The following is a 20876-nucleotide window of genomic DNA, read 5'->3' on the forward strand; positions in this document are numbered from 1 at the left end:
ATCACCACGTTTAATTCCAAAGTAAGATATAAACTTTTGACACAAATTTTGTATTGTTTCATAGGTATTTAATTGTACTCACCACAAATGTAAAAAAAATTATCAGCAGATATAAATATAGATATAGACACATGTGTGATACTAGACATTGTACTTAATCATTTCTTTCGTCATCAATGCTTTCATTATATTTTCACTTCAAGTTTCTACTACATTTTCAATGTTTACAGTAGGGTTCACGTCTGGCTGGTTTATACCTTCCAGTTGAACCCACAGTGGGTACAACAAAAAACCTATGTGTCAATTAAATCTGAGCAACCTTATGGATGTCCAGGAGCAGCACATCACTAACCGCAAACTATTTTATCTTGGTAACTGTCGAATTGAGAAACTTTAAAGGAGCACCGAGGAAACAAGCGGCACCTCAAATACATATGTTATTACCTGTATGCTTAAAAAAATGTTTCTTGAAAATTTTTCTCTATAATTCTGTATCTTTTATTTTGTACTTTGTGCATCTCTCCACTTAGTTGACCTATTGGTAAAGGAGCATTTAAAAATATTTCTGTTCTAAGATTAACATTTTATTAATTGTCATGTTGGCATCTTATACCATGGGTAAAAACACTGCTAGGTTGTCACGTTTAACAAAAATATTTCTGTTCTAAGATTAACATTTTATTACTTGTCATGTTGGCATCTTATACCATGGGTAAAAACACTGCTAGGTTGTCACGTTTAACAAAAATATTTCTGTTCTAAGATTAACATTTTATTACTTGTCATGTTGGCATCTTACACCATGGGTAAAAAAAATGCTAGGTTGTCACGTTTAACAAAAATATTTCTGTTCTAAGATTAACATTTTATTACTTGTCATGTTGGCATCTTATACCATGGGTAAAAACACTGCTAGGTTGTCACATTTAACAAAAATATTTCTGTTCTAAGATTAACATTTTATTAATTGTCATGTTGGCATCTTATACCATGGGTAAAAACACTGCTAGGTTGTCACGTTTAACAAAAATATTTCTGTTCTAAGATTAACATTTTATTACTTGTCATGTTGGCATCTTATACCATGGGTAAAAACACTGCTAGGTTGTCACGTTTAACAAAAATATTTCTGTTCTAAGATTAACATTTTATTAATTGTCATGTTGGCATCTTATACCATGGGTAAAAACACTGCTAGGTTGTCACGTTTAACAAAAATATTTCTGTTCTAAGATTAACATTTTATTAATTGTCATGTTGGCATCTTATACCATGGGTAAAAACACTGCTAGGTTGTCACGTTTAACAAAAATATTTCTGTTCTAAGATTAACATTTTATTAATTGTCATGTTGGCATCTTATACCATGGGTAAAAACACTGCTAGGTTGTCACGTTTAACAAAAATATTTCTGTTCTAAGATTAACATTTTATTAACTTGTCATGTTGGCATCTTATACCATGGGTAAAAACACTGCTAGGTTGTCACGTTTAACAAAAATATTTCTGTTCTAAGATTAACATTTTATTACTTGTCATGTTGGCATCTTATACCATGGGTAAAAAACACTGCTAGGTTGTCACGTTTAACAAAAATATTTCTGTTCTAAGATTAACATTTTATTACTTGTCATGTTGGCATCTTATACCATGGGTAAAAACACTGCTAGGTTGTCACGTTTAACAAAAATATTTCTGTTCTAAGATTAACATTTTATTACTTGTCATGTTGGCATCTTATACCATGGGTAAAAACACTGCTAGGTTGTCACATTTAACAAAAATATTTCTGTTCTAAGATTAACATTTTATTACTTGTCATGTTGGCATCTTATACCATGGGTAAAAACACTGCTAGGTTGTCACGTTTAACAAAAATATTTCTGTTCTAAGATTAACATTTTATTAATTGTCATGTTGGCATCTTATACCATGGGTAAAAACACTGCTAGGTTGTCACGTTTAACAAAAATATTTCTGTTCTAAGATTAACATTTTATTAATTGTCATGTTGGCATCTTATACCATGGGTAAAAACACTGCTAGGTTGTCACGTTTAACAAAAATATTTCTGTTCTAAGATTAACATTTATTAATTGTCATGTTGGCATCTTATACCATGGGTAAAAACACTGCTAGGTTGTCACGTTTAACAAAAATATTTCTGTTCTAAGATTAACATTTTATTAATTGTCATGTTGGCATCTTATACCATGGGTAAAAACACTGCTAGGTTGTCACGTTTAACAAAAATATTTCTGTTCTAAGATTAACATTTTATTACTTGTCATGTTGGCATCTTATACCATGGGTAAAAACACTGCTAGGTTGTCACGTTTAACAAAAATATTTCTGTTCTAAGATTAACATTTTATTAATTGTCATGTTGGCATCTTATACCATGGGTAAAAACACTGCTAGGTTGTCACGTTTAACAAAAATATTTCTGTTCTAAGATTAACATTTTATTACTTGTCATGTTGGCATCTTATACCATGGGTAAAAACACTGCTAGGTTGTCACGTTTAACAAAAATATTTCTGTTCTAAGATTAACATTTTATTACTTGTCATGTTGGCATCTTATACCATGGGTAAAAACACTGCTAGGTTGTCACGTTTAACAAAAATATTTCTGTTCTAAGATTAACATTTTATTACTTGTCATGTTGGCATCTTATACCATGGGTAAAAACACTGCTAGGTTGTCACGTTTAACAAAAATATTTCTGTTCTAAGATTAACATTTTATTACTTGTCATGTTGGCATCTTATACCATGGGTAAAAACACTGCTAGGTTGTCACGTTTAACAAAAATATTTCTGTTCTAAGATTAACATTTTATTAATTGTCATGTTGGCATCTTATACCATGGGTAAAAACACTGCTAGGTTGTCACGTTTAACAAAAATATTTCTGTTCTAAGATTAACATTTTATTACTTGTCATGTTGGCATCTTATACCATGGGTAAAAACACTGCTAGGTTGTCACGTTTAACAAAAATATTTCTGTTCTAAGATTAACATTTTATTAATTGTCATGTTGGCATCTTATACCATGGGTAAAAACACTGCTAGGTTGTCACGTTTAACAAAAATATTTCTGTTCTAAGATTAACATTTTATTAATTGTCATGTTGGCATCTTATACCATGGGTAAAAACACTGCTAGGTTGTCACGTTTAACAAAAATATTTCTGTTCTAAGATTAACATTTTATTAATTGTCATGTTGGCATCTTATACCATGGGTAAAAACACATTTTATTAATACCCTCAAATCTTATGACTGCTTCTGTGTGAATCTACAACCAACTTGTCTTGAGTCCTGCCTGGATAACTTCATCTCCAATCTTCACCCAACTGATTACACTTGTAGAACTGTACAGCCTCATCTCTCGGATCATCTTGGCCTGCTGTTAAAGACTAAATTTCTTGCTGCAGGTCCTTCACCGCCAAACGTGAGTGAAAAAACAACATACAGCTATAGGGTGCTGAACGATGTAAATATTAGTAATAGATTTAAGTGTAGGTTAACTAATAGCAACTGGTCAAATGTGATTTTAGGTGCTGATGACCTTGACAATGCTTTTAATTCCTTTTTGCAGCATTTGTCTCACAACTTTCATGATTGTTGTCCTTTAATGACTAAAACTAGATCTGAAGGAAAACTTAGATGTAGAAATAAAAACTGGTACACTCCTTTTTTAGAGAAAATTAGGTTATTACTGGATATTAGCTATGAAGTGAGTAAAAATAATCCTACTTTGTTAGAAAGACATAAAAGAATTAAGAAATTTTATAAAGAACAGGTTGAAATTGCAAAAAGAAGTGCAAATGATAGATACATATTGGAATCTCCAAACCCATGCAAAGCTGCCTGGAATGTAATCAATGCCGAATCTGGGCGGTTATCTAAAAATCTTTCTCTGTCCAAGCTTCCATTGTCTGCTGATGATTTTAATGACTATTTTATTAATGTGTGTAGTAATGTAAATAATAATGGGGCCAATCTGAATACTGCTAGTGCTATTGAAATATTGAAATCTTCTGGTATAAGAAATCCCCAGACATTACCTTTTAAGTGGAATGATGTTTACCCTGTTGATGTTTATAACACTGTACTTAAACTTAGTAACTCAAAATCAGAAGATTTTTTTGGACTTTCAAACTTTGTCTTAAAGAAAGTTTTAAGTGAAATTTTATATCCTTTAACAATACTTATTAACTGGATGCTCAGGATTGGTGTTTTTCCACAATGCCTTAAGACAACTGTAACAGTGCCAATTTACAAAAAGGGTGACAGGTCTAATGTAAACAACTACCGCCCGATTGCGCTGGTTCCTGTAGTATCCAAGGTAATTGAAAGCCTAATTAAACAACAGGTTGAATGTTATTTTGAGTACAATCACTTGCTTTCCTCTGAACAATATGGATTTAGACATAGTCTCTCCACTGTCAAAGCAGTTGAAAGCATTGTCTCCTATATCATTGGTGGCTTTGAAGGTAAAGAAGAGATTAGTGCCTTACTGTTAGATCTTAGTAAAGCTTTTGACGTGGTGCCTCACTCAGAACTTATTGAAAAACTAAACCACTATGGGCTGGAAGGTGTTGAGTTGTCTCTCTTGACTTCTTATTTATCTGACAGGTACCAGTATGTCAGAATAAGTGACCAGAGGTCTGATCTCAAGAGGGTGACAAGGGGGGTACCCCAGGGCTCTGTCCTGGGTCCCTTTTTGTTCACTGTTTTTATTAACGACCTCCCAAAATTTCTTCCCAACAAGTGTGTCCTTTATGCAGACGACACTACCTTGATGTGCTCCAATAGACTTTCTCAACTTAATCTAGTAATGATCAATTATATGAGAGAGAGATCACATCTCTGGTTTTCTGCAAATAGCCTATATGTTAATGAGGATTAATCAGAGCATATTATATTTAGTCTAGGTGCCAACTCTGAGAATAAGTCTGTGAAGTTACTAGGTCTTTATCTTGATTCTAAGCTCACCTGGAGAACACATACTGATGCCTTATGTACTCGGTTATCGAGAGTGATCTTTTTGTTAAAAAAACTGACATCCTGTACTAGTCCTAGTTTGGTTTTAAAGGCTTATTTTGCCCTCTTTCATTCCCACCTTACATATGGTACCCTTCTCTGGGGTAACTCCAGCGGAGCTAGAGAGGTTTTTCTGTGCCAAAAGAAGGCTGTGCGAAAAATTTTTAATCTTAGCAATAGTGACTCGTGTAAACCTTACTTTATAGAATATGATATACTTACACTCCCTTGTATTTTTGTATTGCAGAGTTTGATATATGTAAAAGAAAATTTAGAACAATTTGACTTAAGAAGCTCAATACATACTCATTATACAAGAAACCAAGACTCAATCAACCAAAAACATGCTAGGCTAGCCAAAACCCATAATAGTTATCTGTATATAGGCATAAAGCTTTTTAACAAGTTACCATTAGAAGTTAGGGAAATTTCATGTAATAATTTTAAAATAGCTGTGTCTAAATGGTTGAAGCAAAATGCATTCTATTCTATCGAAGAAATGTATCTTTACAATATAAGTAATAGGATTTTCATGTAGTTCATGCATGTATGCTCAGCATTAAGGATATAACTGTACCATGTAGGCTATGTTAAGGTTTGTGTATGTGTTTTTATTTGTATATTGTATATTATATATGTTTTAAGGACATATTTTAAACACTATGACTTTGTCAATGCATCGTTTGTGTGGGATGGCAATAAAATATTCTTGATTCTGCTAGGTTGTCATGTTTAACAAAGATATTTCTGTTCTAAGATTAACATTTTATTAATTGTCATGTAGGCATCTTATACCATGGGTAAAAACACTGCTAGGTTGTCACGTTTAACAAAAATATTTCTGTTCTAAGATTAACATTTTATTAATTGTCATGTTGGCATCTTATACCATGGGTAAAAACACTGCTAGGTTATAACGTTTAACAAAGATATTTCAAAATATGGAGGCAAATCTAGTAGTGTACATTTCATAATATGTAGGCAAATCCAATTTGTGCATCAGGCTTTTTATAGAATCACGAATAACTAAGACATTTATTTACCAATCAGTCTTCCCTTTGTAATAAGACAAACTCAAATGAGGAGTGCTTTAGTAATAACAGAGACTAATAGTTGAAATTTAAAGTCTATAAAAATAAATGTATTAAAAAATAAATAAACAGTGCATTATATTAAATATTTAGATTTATTTTGGTATTTAATAATGGTAGGTCCCCAATAAAATGTTCTTTATTGTGCCAGTGTCCACTGCCAAAAACTTGATTCAGTAAATGATACTATAAATTAACAAAAAAACTTCCAATTTTATAATTTGTGATAATGTGTAAGACAGGTTGTATGTGGCACAGTTTAATGCATCCTTTGTTCTACAATAGTTATATTTCACTAAATTACAGTATAAGGATGGTTTTACTTTAAATAAATGGAAACAATAGAATGTAGCATATTATCTAATTAATGGAATTGCATACAACATATGTTTTTCAGACATTGTTCTGTATTAAGATCTATTTTTTAATTTTTAATAAAATGTTCAATCTAAGTAAGGTATTAAGAGACTCACAATACCAGTTTTTTAAACAAATTATAATATATAAAAATATTATACAGACCTCAAATAAAAATGTTGCTGTTTCACAGTCTGTCTATGAAATACATATTTGTACAAAATAAATAGTGTACAGCAGACAGTTGAAGAAATAAACATTACATAAGCAAAAATAAAAATCGTACATAAAAAGTCCATATTGAGGATTAGCTTCAGCTTGATCTTTTCTTCTTGCCTGTAAATGAAAAACCAAAAATTAAAAAATATGTAAGGAAAAAATAATTTGCTATTTACTACTAGCAGTGACATGAGTAAATACAATGACCCAGGATTGGATATCAGAAGCAGCTTATGCACATACATGCTTCATTACACTAAGCTGTTACTAATTTCTAGTGCTTTTTCAGTATGTATTAACCTCTCTATAAATATATTCGTTCAGTGCCTTGAGCTGTAATATAGAGGTTAAAGAAAATACTTTTTGTAATGTTCAGAATTTTAACTTAAGTAGTATTGAAACAAACAATATTTCTTCCATTAGCTTTTTTGTGTTTTACCTTTTGTATAGTACAGTAACATTTTCTCAGTATACATATTATTTAATCATTAATGTAGTTTATGTTTAAGTAATACTATCATAAATTTACCATCGTATCAAATAAAATAAATCAAAATATCGGTAATTCTACAATGTGTTAAGAACTTTCAATAGAAAATGTTATTTTCTGAAGGTAAATAAATTATACGCTTTAATAATTAAAACATTTTTAAAAATTAGAGTTAAATATTGTGTAACATTGATTAGCTGTTGTGGCCTATTAAGAAATTAATAACACATTAAAACATGATTAATAAAAAATATAAATTTGTTCAATGAATTAAATATTTTTAAAACTAACAAATGATTCATGAAAAGGTGCAGTAAAATTGTATATTACATGTAAACATATGACAAGTACATAATTAGAAATTGTGTATGATTATGATATTTTTTTTTTTATTACAAAGTAAAAAGTGGATTTTAAAAATGTTGCAAGATTTTTTTATATAAATCTTTGCTCATGATTTTAACCCTAGATTACAAATCCTTCGTAAAATTTACAACACAGCCTATTTAAAACAGTCGAATTAGGGTAGTGTGGTGTGGGAGCGCCGTCCCCTCCCCCTACCTTCCTAAAAATGCCAGTCAAGATCAGTGATGGGCTGGGAGTCACCTGCGGCACGTTGTTCTATGCATTTTAAATCTTGCTTCCTCATTGTTACGCAGGTTTTGTGAATGCGTGACATTTTTGCTGAGGCAACTTTTCATTTTTCTTGAATATTTTATTTACGAGTTTATATATCGGTGATTCATTAACCGGAAGTGTATTTAATAGTTACCTGATAGTGTCTATAATAATTTGTGAATTTTAGTATTATTTTGTGAGAATGAATGATGACGAGGAAGCCAGGATTTGACAATTACTGGACGAGACATTGTCAGAAAATGGGAATGATACAGTTCACGAAAATAGTGAGGATGAAGAGAACCAGTTAGAAATAGATATATTTGAGGATACAGATGCTGACCCAAATTTTGAAGTAGAAGAGCAGAGTGATGTTTCGGATGATGATGACTTTTCTCAAAGGAGGCAATGACTTGACTACAATATACATCACAAACTGTCACACAACCAGCTGCCACACCACGAGCTGTCACAGCACCAACCACGAGCTGTCACACCACCAGCTGCCACACCAAGAGTTGTTACAGCTCCAACCACAAACTGTCACACAACCAGCCGCCACACCACGAGCTGTCACAGCACCAACCACAAACTATCACACAACCAGCCACCACACCACGAGCTGTCACAGCACCAACCACGAGCTGTCACACCACCAGCTGCCACACCAAGAGTTGTTACAGCTCCAACCACAAACTGTCACACAACCAGCCGCCACACCACGAGCTGTCACAGCACCAACCACAAACTGTCACACAACCAGCCACCACACCACGAGCTGTCACAGCACCAACCACAAACTGTCACACAACCAGCCACCACACCACGAGCTGTCACAGCACCAACCACAAACTGTCACACAACCAGCCGCCACACCATGAGCTGTCACAGCACCAACCACGAGCTGTCACACCACCAGCTGCCACACCAAGAGTTGTTACAGCTCCAACCACAAACTGTCACACCACCAGCTGCCACACCAAGAGTTGTTACATCATAGGCATCACACCACAAGCTGTCATGCCACCAGAGCCGCCACACCACCGGCTAGAGATACAGATGAACCAACTGACACTTACCTTTACAGACTTAGAACTATTGAGAGTAATATGTACTTTTAAAACTACTTAATTAGTGCAAAAGCATGAGAAAAAATAACAAAGCTAGTAGTAAATTTTACAAATGTTTTGTGAACACGAGACTCCAAAACAGGTTATGTGATCCAGGATTAAAGTTCAACACTCTTCCTAGAAACATAATTTTCATAAAGAAATAAATTATACAATAAAAAATTAAAATGTTGTTATATAAGAAATTTGGGAAAAATCAGAATATGAGTATTTTGTAATGTTGGTAGCACAATTTTACAAAATTAAAAATATGTACAATTATTTTCCATCAAAAATATAAAAAAATCTGTTAATATACCAGAAATTTTTAATGGTTTAGAATATTATAAACTGAAAAATCCCCCAAAAATGTCATTATAATAAGACTATACAGTAACAATTAATTCAGTATTTTATACTACATATTTTTCAAAGTTCTATCAATTAAGAAAAATACTAAAGTTATGTTTGTTCTTTTTAATACAACAAACTTTTTCCATGGAACCAAACATCAATTGTTTTCAAATAATTATAAATATATAATACAATTTCAAAGTATTTATTTTTATCTAAACAAGTATAATCCATCATAAATAAATAAGCTCATATTACAGTAATAAGTTGGTTAGACTTGAGAATAATGCCTGAGCAACACCTTTTAGTAATCAGCTGTTTAAATTAAACAAGATACTTTCATAAGATTAACATTGCAATCGTCCTCCTCTGTAGACTAATGGTTATTGTCTCGGCTCTAACTGAGAGATCACGGGTTCAAATCCTGGGGAGAGCCAATCATGCATAGACACTAAACAGTGTGTGTGTACTTTGAAAAAAAAAAAAAAACCAGTGAACATCGAAGCCGACATAGCTAAGCTGAGGCTTAAAAGAGAAAAACAAATTGCATTCACACCTGGGATTTCATAGAGAACGGAAGTGTGTTTATTTTAAGTGTTGTCTAATCTTGCATGTACTGTTTACAACTTTAGTTGCTATTTTGTTTTTAAATAATATTTCTATATACCAATCACAGTCTCGAATATTTCTCAAATGAATTGAGGTCGTAAGACTTATGTTATTTAAGAATAATGAATTGTAAGCACATGGATGAGAATTTCTTTCCTAATGGACATGATATAGTGTTTATGGTGGTGATTGATCCAACTAAATATGACACTAACTTTCCTGTTTTACTGCAAAAATCTGTTCCACTTGTAAACGCTTTATCTCAAATTTAGACAGCAAGTAATAACGTGGGGTTTCACAGCACCTAAAGACGTATTCATGTCACCGCACCAAAAATTCAACTGTCTAATAAGGTAGATTCTTATAGCACCTAATATCATAATACCTAATTCTTGATTTACGCGTACGTCACAACGCTCTGGTATGATTTGTTTATTTTAACCTAGTTTGTAATCATGTGTCATGTTAGTCACGAAACATAATATTACTAATTTTTTTGTATCAATGAACGATAGCAAATGTCCGGAAAAATTCTGTTTTCTTCACAATTATTCCATCGTCAAAAACAAACTTCTAACAAACCCTATTTATGTAGACCAGACAGACATTAAAATGCTTACTACTTTAAATTGTTCAAGTATTAGTGAAAAGGTCTTTAGTGAAAGAATTCTGAAACAAATGTCAATCCAAAAATTAACTTGGCAATGAAGAACACATTGTATATATACAAACATGGATCAAAGATTAGATCACGAGTTGGGATAGATGTATATGATGCAAAGAACAACACACAAATTGGCATGAAATTACATAAATCAACATCAACTGCTACTGCAGAATAATATGCAGTAAATGAAGCTTTAAAATATGAGGACCAGTTAGAAAACTCAAACAATAATTATATGATTCTGAAGTGGCTCTGTAAATAATATATGCAACTTGGAAAGGAAAAAAAATGAATGGCTCCCCATTTCAATATTTCATAAATTACCAGTAAAATAAAAACATAATTTTACAGTGGGTACATGGACACACAGGTATCAAAGGAAATGAAATTGATAATAAAATTGCTAAACAAACTAGTAATAATATGCATTTTCATACAGAATATAAATCAATATTACATAACAAAAAATAGATGTGTATAGAGGTAAAACAAAGAAATGGTTTGTTAAAGCTAATAAAGTTTTCTCAAGTTCTGACAAAGACCAATAGTACAAACAAGTGCAACCAAATTTAACAAAGACGTGGTTAGGATAAGTACTTTAAAAAGACATGTTATAATCATGATGTGCAGGTAGAGATTTGGACACTTTAGCAACGAACCACGATTACATCAGATGAAGTTATTAGAGGGTTCCAATTGTAAAAAATATAGGAATGGTGTTGAGGACTCAATTTATCATATATTCAATCAGTGAATTGGTTATTATAGAAATATAAAAATATGTTTAAAAACTTGATGAAAGAAAATTGTTCAATTCCAATACATTTAACATTCCTTTTTCAAATGGATAGTTATCATCTTTGGGGAACACATCTCAAACTTTGTAATGTATGCCCAAAAAGATATGTAATTACAAATATACAGTATAATATAAAAATTGAAATGGCATGAAAATAAAATGTTTCTTAACAAATTATTTATGGACTAGAATTTATAGTGAAAAACTGTGGCAAGTAACAGGAATCAATTATTAAATTTTGAAGAGAAAATATGAGTCGCTTCATGGTATAAATACCAAGCCTAACGGGAAAAAAAAAATGATAAACATCGGAACTCTGGAGACCTGTGGAGAAAAGTCCTATATTCGGATGAATTTCAAATCTATAAAAGGCATATCTTGAGCTTTTGATTGATACAAAATATATGTGAATTAAATTTTAGACATTTAAAACTGCAGTACAAAAACCACCAGATTCTGTAACCCCTTCACTGCTAGTGTACACTGGGTGAGACAGAGCACTCTTAATCCGGCTCTGCGCTGTAAGGTGTCTGATGCAGTAATGTGTTAATAACATAGGTAATATTTAGTAAAATTGGGTACATATTGCAGTTTACAAAATGTCATACTAACTAAGTTTATCTCGATTATTTGTATATATATATATACAAATACATATATATATATATATATATATATATATTTGTATATATATATATATACAAATACATATATATATATACAAATACATACATATATATATATATACAAATACATATATATATATATATATATATATACAAATACATATATATATACAAATACATATATATATACAAATACATATATATATATACAAATACATATATATATATATATATTTCATATTGGTATATAAAAAATAAATATTGGTATAAAAACAAAATATGCATATGCAGATTTTTTACTTAAAACTTTACTATTGTTTTAAAGGATTTCTTCTTTTACATAATATGCTTTTTACTTCCACCAGATATAAAAGAAATTAATAAACTAATGGTTTATTTTCAATGCATTGAGCAATTTAGAATTTTGCAAACTCAAAATTTTTAAAGAGTTATTGTGTATACTTATTTTGTTTATTGGTTTTTGTGACAATGACTTTAAGGGAAATAACACTCTTTCCTAATAAAAATATAACATTGTTATACAAAGTTTTAGATTTTAATAAACAATTTTTGATCTTAATTTTTTTATTTAATCTTAAAAACAGAGTTACTTGTGAGAGTTTACATTAAAACATGTTTAATTATCTAAAAACGGCTATTGAAATTAGCTAACGTCAAGAGTTAGTTAGCTTACATCTTAAATTTACTTATTGTTCAGAATTAGTTGAAGATAAAATACAATGAGCTAGCTACCAACAATTTAATTTCCCCCTCCATATGTAACTGACAGAATACAATAATCTATTTTATCCTCAAGTTTTCTCAGTAAAAGTAATCTTTATATCATGTTACAAAAGATTTGCATGTTGTATGACTTGGAACAAAATTGTAATTTTTTTGAACTTACACAAATGTCACTTCAAATTTTTGCATAACTCAGTCCATGGACAGCCATACATACATAAACTGTATAAACTGAATATAATTCAATTCTTCGTTGTGCTCTGTTTTTCCATGTGTGTTTGTTTATTTATTTGTATTATATGCCAATTTATCTATTTTGTTGACATGTTCATAATTTACCCATTTGATAGTGGGAGCTATCCCGAAACTAGTCATCATTGACATAAAAAAGTTGGATTGATGACAGAAAGGTTTGTAACCTTATTTAATTTAATTGTCAAGTATTAATCCACGAGGAAAAACATGTATAAAAAAGAGTTGATGACAAAAACAGCAAAATAAAAATTGTATATATGTCCTATGTAATAGTATAATTATGATTTATTTATAAAATGTTTGTAATTTTCTTTGGGTCCTTCTGAATGACCTTCATTAAAATTATATATTCCAAAAATATGTAACAGAGAAAATTAGAAAATCTTTGACCCCACTACAAGGGACTAATTTATTATTTATAACATATTTGTTGGTGCCAGAATGATAATTCATACAGTCTATGACAATATCTCATTACAAGTCTGTAGGTTTTGGAGCTACATATAACGCCTACATATATATAAATATATTTTGATCACCAAGAACTAGCAAAAGAAATGCTGAAATAAGTTTAAACTGGGTACAAAAAATGTTCTTATAAATATCTTGGTTGAGTTCATTGGCTAGCTAGATACACCATTTCATTCTAGCATGACAGCTGTTCAAAGTTTTCAAAAATTCATAATTCTATTTATGGGCATATAAAAAAATGTTTTTGTACAAGTGTAATTGGAACCCTAATTTCTAAAATAAACCATATTAATGTTTCAGATGTGATAAAATCTAGCTACTTCTTCCCACTGAGCCGGAACAATTCAAAATTTAATTTTCTTTTTATACAGGGTGAATGTAATAAATAAAAAAAATTATTTGAGCAATAAATTATGCATAATACAAACATGTATTTATCCTCACATTATATAAAAGTACAGTTAAAAATAAACAATTACCAAACATAAATCTGTTTTAATTTAAAAATTATACACATATAAAGAATAACGCAAAAAATAAATAGCAGCTATAAGATCGGTTATGTCAGAAACAAGAGAACATTCTTTAAGCATACATAATTTTATACCGGAATTTTATGTAGATATTTTTGACGTCCGTATTATACAGAAGTTGGGTTCTAAAGGATCAAAATATCTTTTAAGAAAAAACATTGCATTTAGTCCATATTCTCAAGTGGGTAATGAAGGGATGCCTATATTTTATTGATTTGCTATGCAATCCTTGATATTGAACACATTATACACCAATACTTGACATTACTATAGCTTATACGAGGTTACCTAATGGCGAATTTGATGTTGGAATCTGTATAATAGATCTGCTACAGTAGTATTTCAGTGGTAAATCACATTACTTTTTTATGTAATACTAGCTATTACCCGCGACTTCACGCGCAATCTTTAGAACCGAAGCCCTTAAAATATTTAACTTAGTAAAAGCAATTATGATGTAATATGATGGGAGTCCTATACAAATTATAAAACATACGTAGGCATACATCAGGTAGATATTATTTAAGTTCATGGTAAATATAATCAGAGTTTAACTTAATTATTATATCATGTTTGGCACGTGTAGGAGCATTTTTGGTTCTAATTAATTATATACATAACGTCACAGCTGAATCTGCCTTGTCATCCCGATCAAGAAAACACAAATCTCGGATCACACAGGTCTCGGAAACTTACTTCAGTCAAAAAGCGTATATTTCCAGTCCTTGTCATATATTTCAGGTCTAAGATATTTCCAGTACCATAGTAGAGTTTGCCTCGTTGTTTTGACGAAGACAAAATATATATACTTACGTAAGACCAAGATGCCTACTTCGGTTAAAAAGTGCCTACTTAAGACCGTTTAAATTCACTTACATACTATGTCACAGTTTAGCTTGCCATATTGCCTCGATCAAAATATTGTATACATTCGATTATCTAGTTCTCAGAAATCTATTTTGGTCAAAATCGTGTTGACATAGTTGAGTTTGCCTTGTCCTGATGAAGAAAATACACACATAAGTAAGACTGAAAAGCCTATTACGACCAAGGGGGAAGTCCTACCTACTTCTTATGTACTTTCGGTATAAGAGGACAATCCTTATTAAGGTTATGCAACAATTCAAAATAATTGTTATTAAAGTTTTGAGTTACACTTGTTTTTTATTTAGACTGTAGCCAGGGAAAGAATGAATTGTTGAGGCATGTTAGTATTCATTTCTCTGTTTTTCCATAAGCCATTGCTAAAATGTAATATCATAATGTCAAGGAAGCCCATCAGTTTAAAGTACCTTATGTGAAAACATTCGTAACTTTGTTCATTAAGGTTAGTTTTATAACAGTATTTAATGGATTAGATTTTAATTCGTCACTGGCACAATCTGGAGTAAAATTTATATATTAATGTTTTATTTACTATCTGCATTACACTACCGATCAAGCACTGTTTACTTATTATTGATAAAATTTAAATGTAAACAGATGTTTCAGAAAGTTTGCCGAACTATAGCTTTTTAGTCAACAGCTTTTTAGTGCCAGTTTAATTTGAATTATGAAACGTAAAAACTACAATTTTTCAGAAATCCAAAATATTCCAGGTAACTTTTCTTAACATTTTCTTCATAAAAACGTTCCTCAGATTTCAATGGACATTTTACAAAAAGAATTAACCGAATTGGTCCAGGCGTTCTCAAGATTTGCGCTTACCAACACATTTTGCGATTCATTTTATTTATAAGATAATGAGGTTAATAAAATAAATTGTAGGCTAAATATCTTATTGTTTTATCAAAACCCTAATGCGAAATATTCTATTTGAACATAGAGTGGCGTGTGGACTACAAACGTAGTAGACAGGAATAAACTTGACAGTTTATATTTAAATCAATCTGTTTCTAGCATTGACCACAGGATCTATTACATAGAATGGGATCAATCATGGTTTCATGGCTTAGAACTGGACTGAAACTGTTTTAAATCATATTTTGGTCCCTAGGAGTTGGTAAATTTAGCATATAACATTGTTTAGACATATATCATAAAAGTGCATACCTGCAAACAAGTTGATAAAGTAGTAACTATAGAAAATGCATGATAGCCAATTTGCTAAGTTTATTTGTGTATATTTTTGGTTGGTACATGCTATTTTGACATAGTATAGTAGCCTAAATAGATATAATACATAAAAAATTACAACAAAAAACTTATTTTAGTTTGCTTTATATGTTTTTAAAATATGTTATGAAACTGTTTAAATAAAAAAAATTATGAAATAAAGTAAACAGTATATTTCACAACTTATGGGGAACATTTTATTTTCTTAGAGCGAGGCGTGTTTGAAATAAAAGTTGTTATACAATCACTGAAAAGAGAAAATTTTCCCATTAGTTTTGAACACTATTTTTCACGATATTAAAACATCAAATACTTAATATGACTATTACTATTACATCATTTATTTCGAAACTTATTGAAACAATACCATATATATATATATATATATATATATATATATATATATATAAACAAAAACCAAAGGATTACTAATTTTTGGCATGATAATGAATGCTATAGAGTTTAGGTGTTGCACACAATAACACAATGAAACTAACAGCTGAGTTTTTTTGCCACTAGTGAGGATATTACTTAGTTTCTTTGGTTGTATGTTACACAAAAGGAAAACAGTTGGTAATATCCTGATAACTAGTACCATTGTGTAATGCCTAGACTTAAAAAGTACTGCCTGGGAAAGCAGATGACTCTTTTAGCTTACCAGCTGCTGAGGTAATAACATAAGGGTAGTTCTGAGTACACCCCAGAAGGGTGAACTTAAGTTCTATACTTGAAGGATTTCAACTACCCTGGGATATAATTTATTTTAAAAAGTACCATTTGGTATAACAGATGCTAAATTGAAACCAACGTTCTTACCATCGGTAAACCACTGACAGTAAAATTAATAAATCCGCGAGTGATCAAATCTGGCACAGGTGGTTACTGTCTAGTCACTACCAAGGCGGAAACTTTGTTAGGAACCTACAAGGCCCGCCCCTTCAAATTTTGCATTATTTTCAAATTTATTTTTTATCTATACTGTTAACGAAATTCACATAATTAACTTATTGCAATTGTCCTTCTGATCAAAACAATCAAGGTTTGGGCGGATGAAAATGACAAAATGAATTTTAGAACATTAAAAGTGGAATTAATTTTCTTACAAGATAGACTAGTATTAATTTATGGTTAGGTGGATGTACAATATTTGTTTGCTTTGCCAAGTTGCGATTCCTACTAGCAGTAAATGACCAGTGTCTGTTATCAAACCTTCTAGAATTTGATTTTTAAAGATGGATACTACCTCGAGGGATTTTTTTTGTATGTTCACCATTAGTGCGATGCTGCCATACTTTCGCACTGATGACCACAGACAATTCTGTCAATCTGTATGAAATTTTATTCTCAGTAGATCTAAATTAACAAAATCGTCCTTTATTTGGGTTGATTTCAGCATTATTATTTTATACAGTGGAGTCCCGGTAATCCGAACACGTGTAATCCGAACGTCGGTTAATCCGAACAGGTCCAGGAGGAATTATTTATAACGATAATGAACAGTTATAGGAACTAATTACTTAAAAAATTAAAATGGGTGCATCAGTATTTTATTAAGACAAATTGTGTACGGTACAGTACATAAATAATGAAGTTAAATACAGTACCAAATTGAAACTTATAGGTTAAGTATGAGTTAAATTACTGTTATAGAAGTGAAATCAAACAAAAATTGGACGTACAGTACTGATATTATTATTGAGTACAATTTGTTAAAAGACAAAAATTCAGTTATTGTCTTCTGTTGCATTGAAGAGAGTCTATTGGATGACGCGTAGTTTCCCCATCGTGTGATAAACATGATATCGCCAGGTGTAGCAGTAGCCTGTTGCTCTAAGTATCGTAGTGCAAGGTTAAGCGCTGCTGCACCGTCTGCGTGTGGCACCAACTCTCCTTTATCACCCAGGTTCTCGTCGTCCCGTAGCGCGTGGACCCGTACAATATCCAGTACGCTCACATTGCTTAACAATAGAACTCTCACACTAAATACGGTAAATGTGCTTAGTATTCGCAAATACGTTTATTTGTCAAGAAATGCAATGCAACAGTCAGAAAACATATTTTAAATAAAAATGTTGATAATTCTATAACAAAATAGACCCATTCTCAAGTTTAAAACCGTATTTTTCTGTAATTTCTGGCTAATCCGAACAATCACATAATCCGAATAGGGCTCGGTCCCAATTAGGTCGGATTAACGGGACTCTATTGTATATCCAAAGATGATGCAACGGCTGATGTAAGCAGCAACCAATATGAGGTTGATTCATATAGTCACAAGACCACATGACTCCCAGCACAGATGTACAGCAAAGAAATATTACTCCACACAAGAAAAGCAGTTCCACTTTTAATATTTTATAACGTCATTATTTGTAATTTGCATTCCTTTGAAACATTATATTCTTTTGCTCAGGAAGACAATAGCATTAGGCAAAAATAGCAATAGGTTAAAAATGCGAAACTCGTATTTTGCCACTCCGGTCGTTGATTTCACATTTACCATACTATAAAGAAAGGGTAGAGTACGATAAGCTGACCTGGTTTTTATAACAGTATTGACAAACAATATTACTCAATTATAACTAACCGATACTGATTTTGAACAATAACTAACTTGTATCAACTATAAACACTTTTTCATATAATACAACATATTTTCTTATTTTATAGATAATAACAGACCTAGTTGAAAGCTCGTGGAGGACCATGAAACGAATTTTTTAAAGTGGCAAATCAGCTGACCTGCTTGCAGATCATCTCTGTGAGTATTTGCGCACAGGAGAAATAAGGTTTTCTAGAGAAGATGTTTCAACAACTTCTCGAAAACGGTAAATTATTGCTTTACAGGACAAAACATATAAACAATTACTCATATTTCAATATTTCGTATTTCCTGTAAGAAATGTTTTTTATATTGTTATCATTTCATTAATATTTGTGAGTGTTCCCTTTTTTCACTTATAATAGTTTGTTTCATCGTTGGAGCTAATTTATTATTTATAAGATTACCACTATGACGTGTATTGTATTAGTTATTTTAATTTAAAATGTGATTGTGGTTATAACTATAGATATGTTGATATGATTTATAAATGCGTATTCGATAAATGAATATTAGGCTAAGTGTCAACGATTGTACTAATCTATATAAAAAACCCGGTCCACTTATCGTACTCTTATCCTAAAGAAAATGGTGACTACAAAATATCTTTACGTTTATATGTTTAGTGTGTCACTTACCTTGATTGAATTGCTGTTTCACAGTATTTTATTCATCAATGTTATTAATGCTTTCAACTACATATAAGTTATATGATTATAACTTAAAATTTACATTAATGGCACTTTGGTTTTAAGATATTTGCTTCAGAGGAATAAATATCAATGAATTTTTTGCTCTTTTTTCAGTGAACCATCTTCCTAATCTGTGTTCTTGTCCTACTCCAATGACTAGAAAAGTTTCATCTTTTGAGAATGATATCGCATTAATAAAACCTGTAACTGGAACTGTAAAAAGTGGAGAAATGTTTCTAAAATTTTCTTCACATTTCCAAAATCTAAGGTATCCATCACTTGAACCTGATGCAATTAAATCTGAATTTGGTAAACATGATATGCTGTTGATCCAGTTTGGTTGATTATTGCTCAAATCAACACCATGAGCTCCATGAATTATACACAAAGGCTTTTTCTTCAAAACACCCCATAAACATATTTGACCATCATCTCCACAGGACAAAAAATGCTGTTGATCAAGCCGTCTTACTCTGTCAATACTTTTTTGATGACCATTAAATATAAGCTGAGACTCCTCTTGAACTTTCCAAACCCGCAATGTGTTATCCGTGCCACCCGATGATACAGCTCTATCTTTCTTCAGAACGTCTATGTCCGTAATACCACACTGGTGACCAAATAATGCTTCAACATAAGACATTTCATCTAAATTCCATATCCTTACAGATCTGTCCTTTGAACAACTATACAGATTATTAGATTCACTACAAAATGCCAAGCCTGTAATTGAACTCTTATGTCCTTTGAAAGAATGTAAGTGCACTAGAGAATCTGTATTCCAGATTCGAATAATGCTGCCCTCATCACCTGAAGCTAGATATTTACCATCAAATGAAACTGCTAAACTAAGAATTGATGAATTATGTGAATGTTCTTTGCATTTTTCATCCTTTTGTTTGTGCTTGCTTAAGATTACGCCAACTTTACTTTTACTTTCCACTGACCACTTAACAATAACAGCATCTTTAGATGCTGAATATATAAAATTGCCGTCTGGAGAAACTACAACACAGGTAAGTGACAACTTATGATCTTTACATCGCATAACTTTAATGTCTTCATCAATAGGTTTTGTAATTTTATCGGCTAATTTCTTATTTAATTTACCAGCTTGACTTAAAACATCATCTCTTAGCCTAGTGACAATACTACTTTGAACATCACCAGATTCTAACCTCTCTTTTTCTTCCTTCTCTATTTCTTCTATGTATTTCTTGGCAAGCGTTATTTTCTTTTCTTGAGCAGTTACAAAATTATCGTTAGAATCTTCTTCTGAATGGTGTATTATGCTATCATCATCACTAAGAATTTCATCGCTATCTATAGACTTCGTTTCAACATCTTTCCTTGCACGCTTAAATTGCTTACTGTGGTTGGTCTTGCTGGCACGTTTCAGGTTACTTTTAGATTTTCTGATGAAAAAAATTCGAAGACATTTTAAAATAAAATATAAAACTGATTAATTT

General features: G+C 31.3%; 1 protein-coding gene across 1 annotated transcript; it reads right to left on the minus strand.

Moving 5' to 3' along the window:
• Positions 1-8854: 8854 nt before the first annotated feature.
• LOC124352849 (U3 small nucleolar RNA-interacting protein 2) lies at positions 8855-20593 on the minus strand. Its single transcript, XM_046802558.1, has 2 exons — positions 19354-20593; positions 8855-8878 (listed from the first exon to the last, which is right to left on the minus strand). Exon 1 carries the CDS (start codon positions 20453-20455, stop codon positions 19466-19468), a length of 990 nt encoding a protein of 329 aa, XP_046658514.1. The 5' UTR covers positions 20456-20593; the 3' UTR covers positions 8855-8878; positions 19354-19465.
• Positions 20594-20876: the final 283 nt, after the last annotated feature.

The sequence above is a fragment of the Homalodisca vitripennis genome, chromosome 1 (assembly GCF_021130785.1).
Source record: "Homalodisca vitripennis isolate AUS2020 chromosome 1, UT_GWSS_2.1, whole genome shotgun sequence".
Taxonomy (NCBI): domain Eukaryota; kingdom Metazoa; phylum Arthropoda; class Insecta; order Hemiptera; family Cicadellidae; genus Homalodisca; species Homalodisca vitripennis.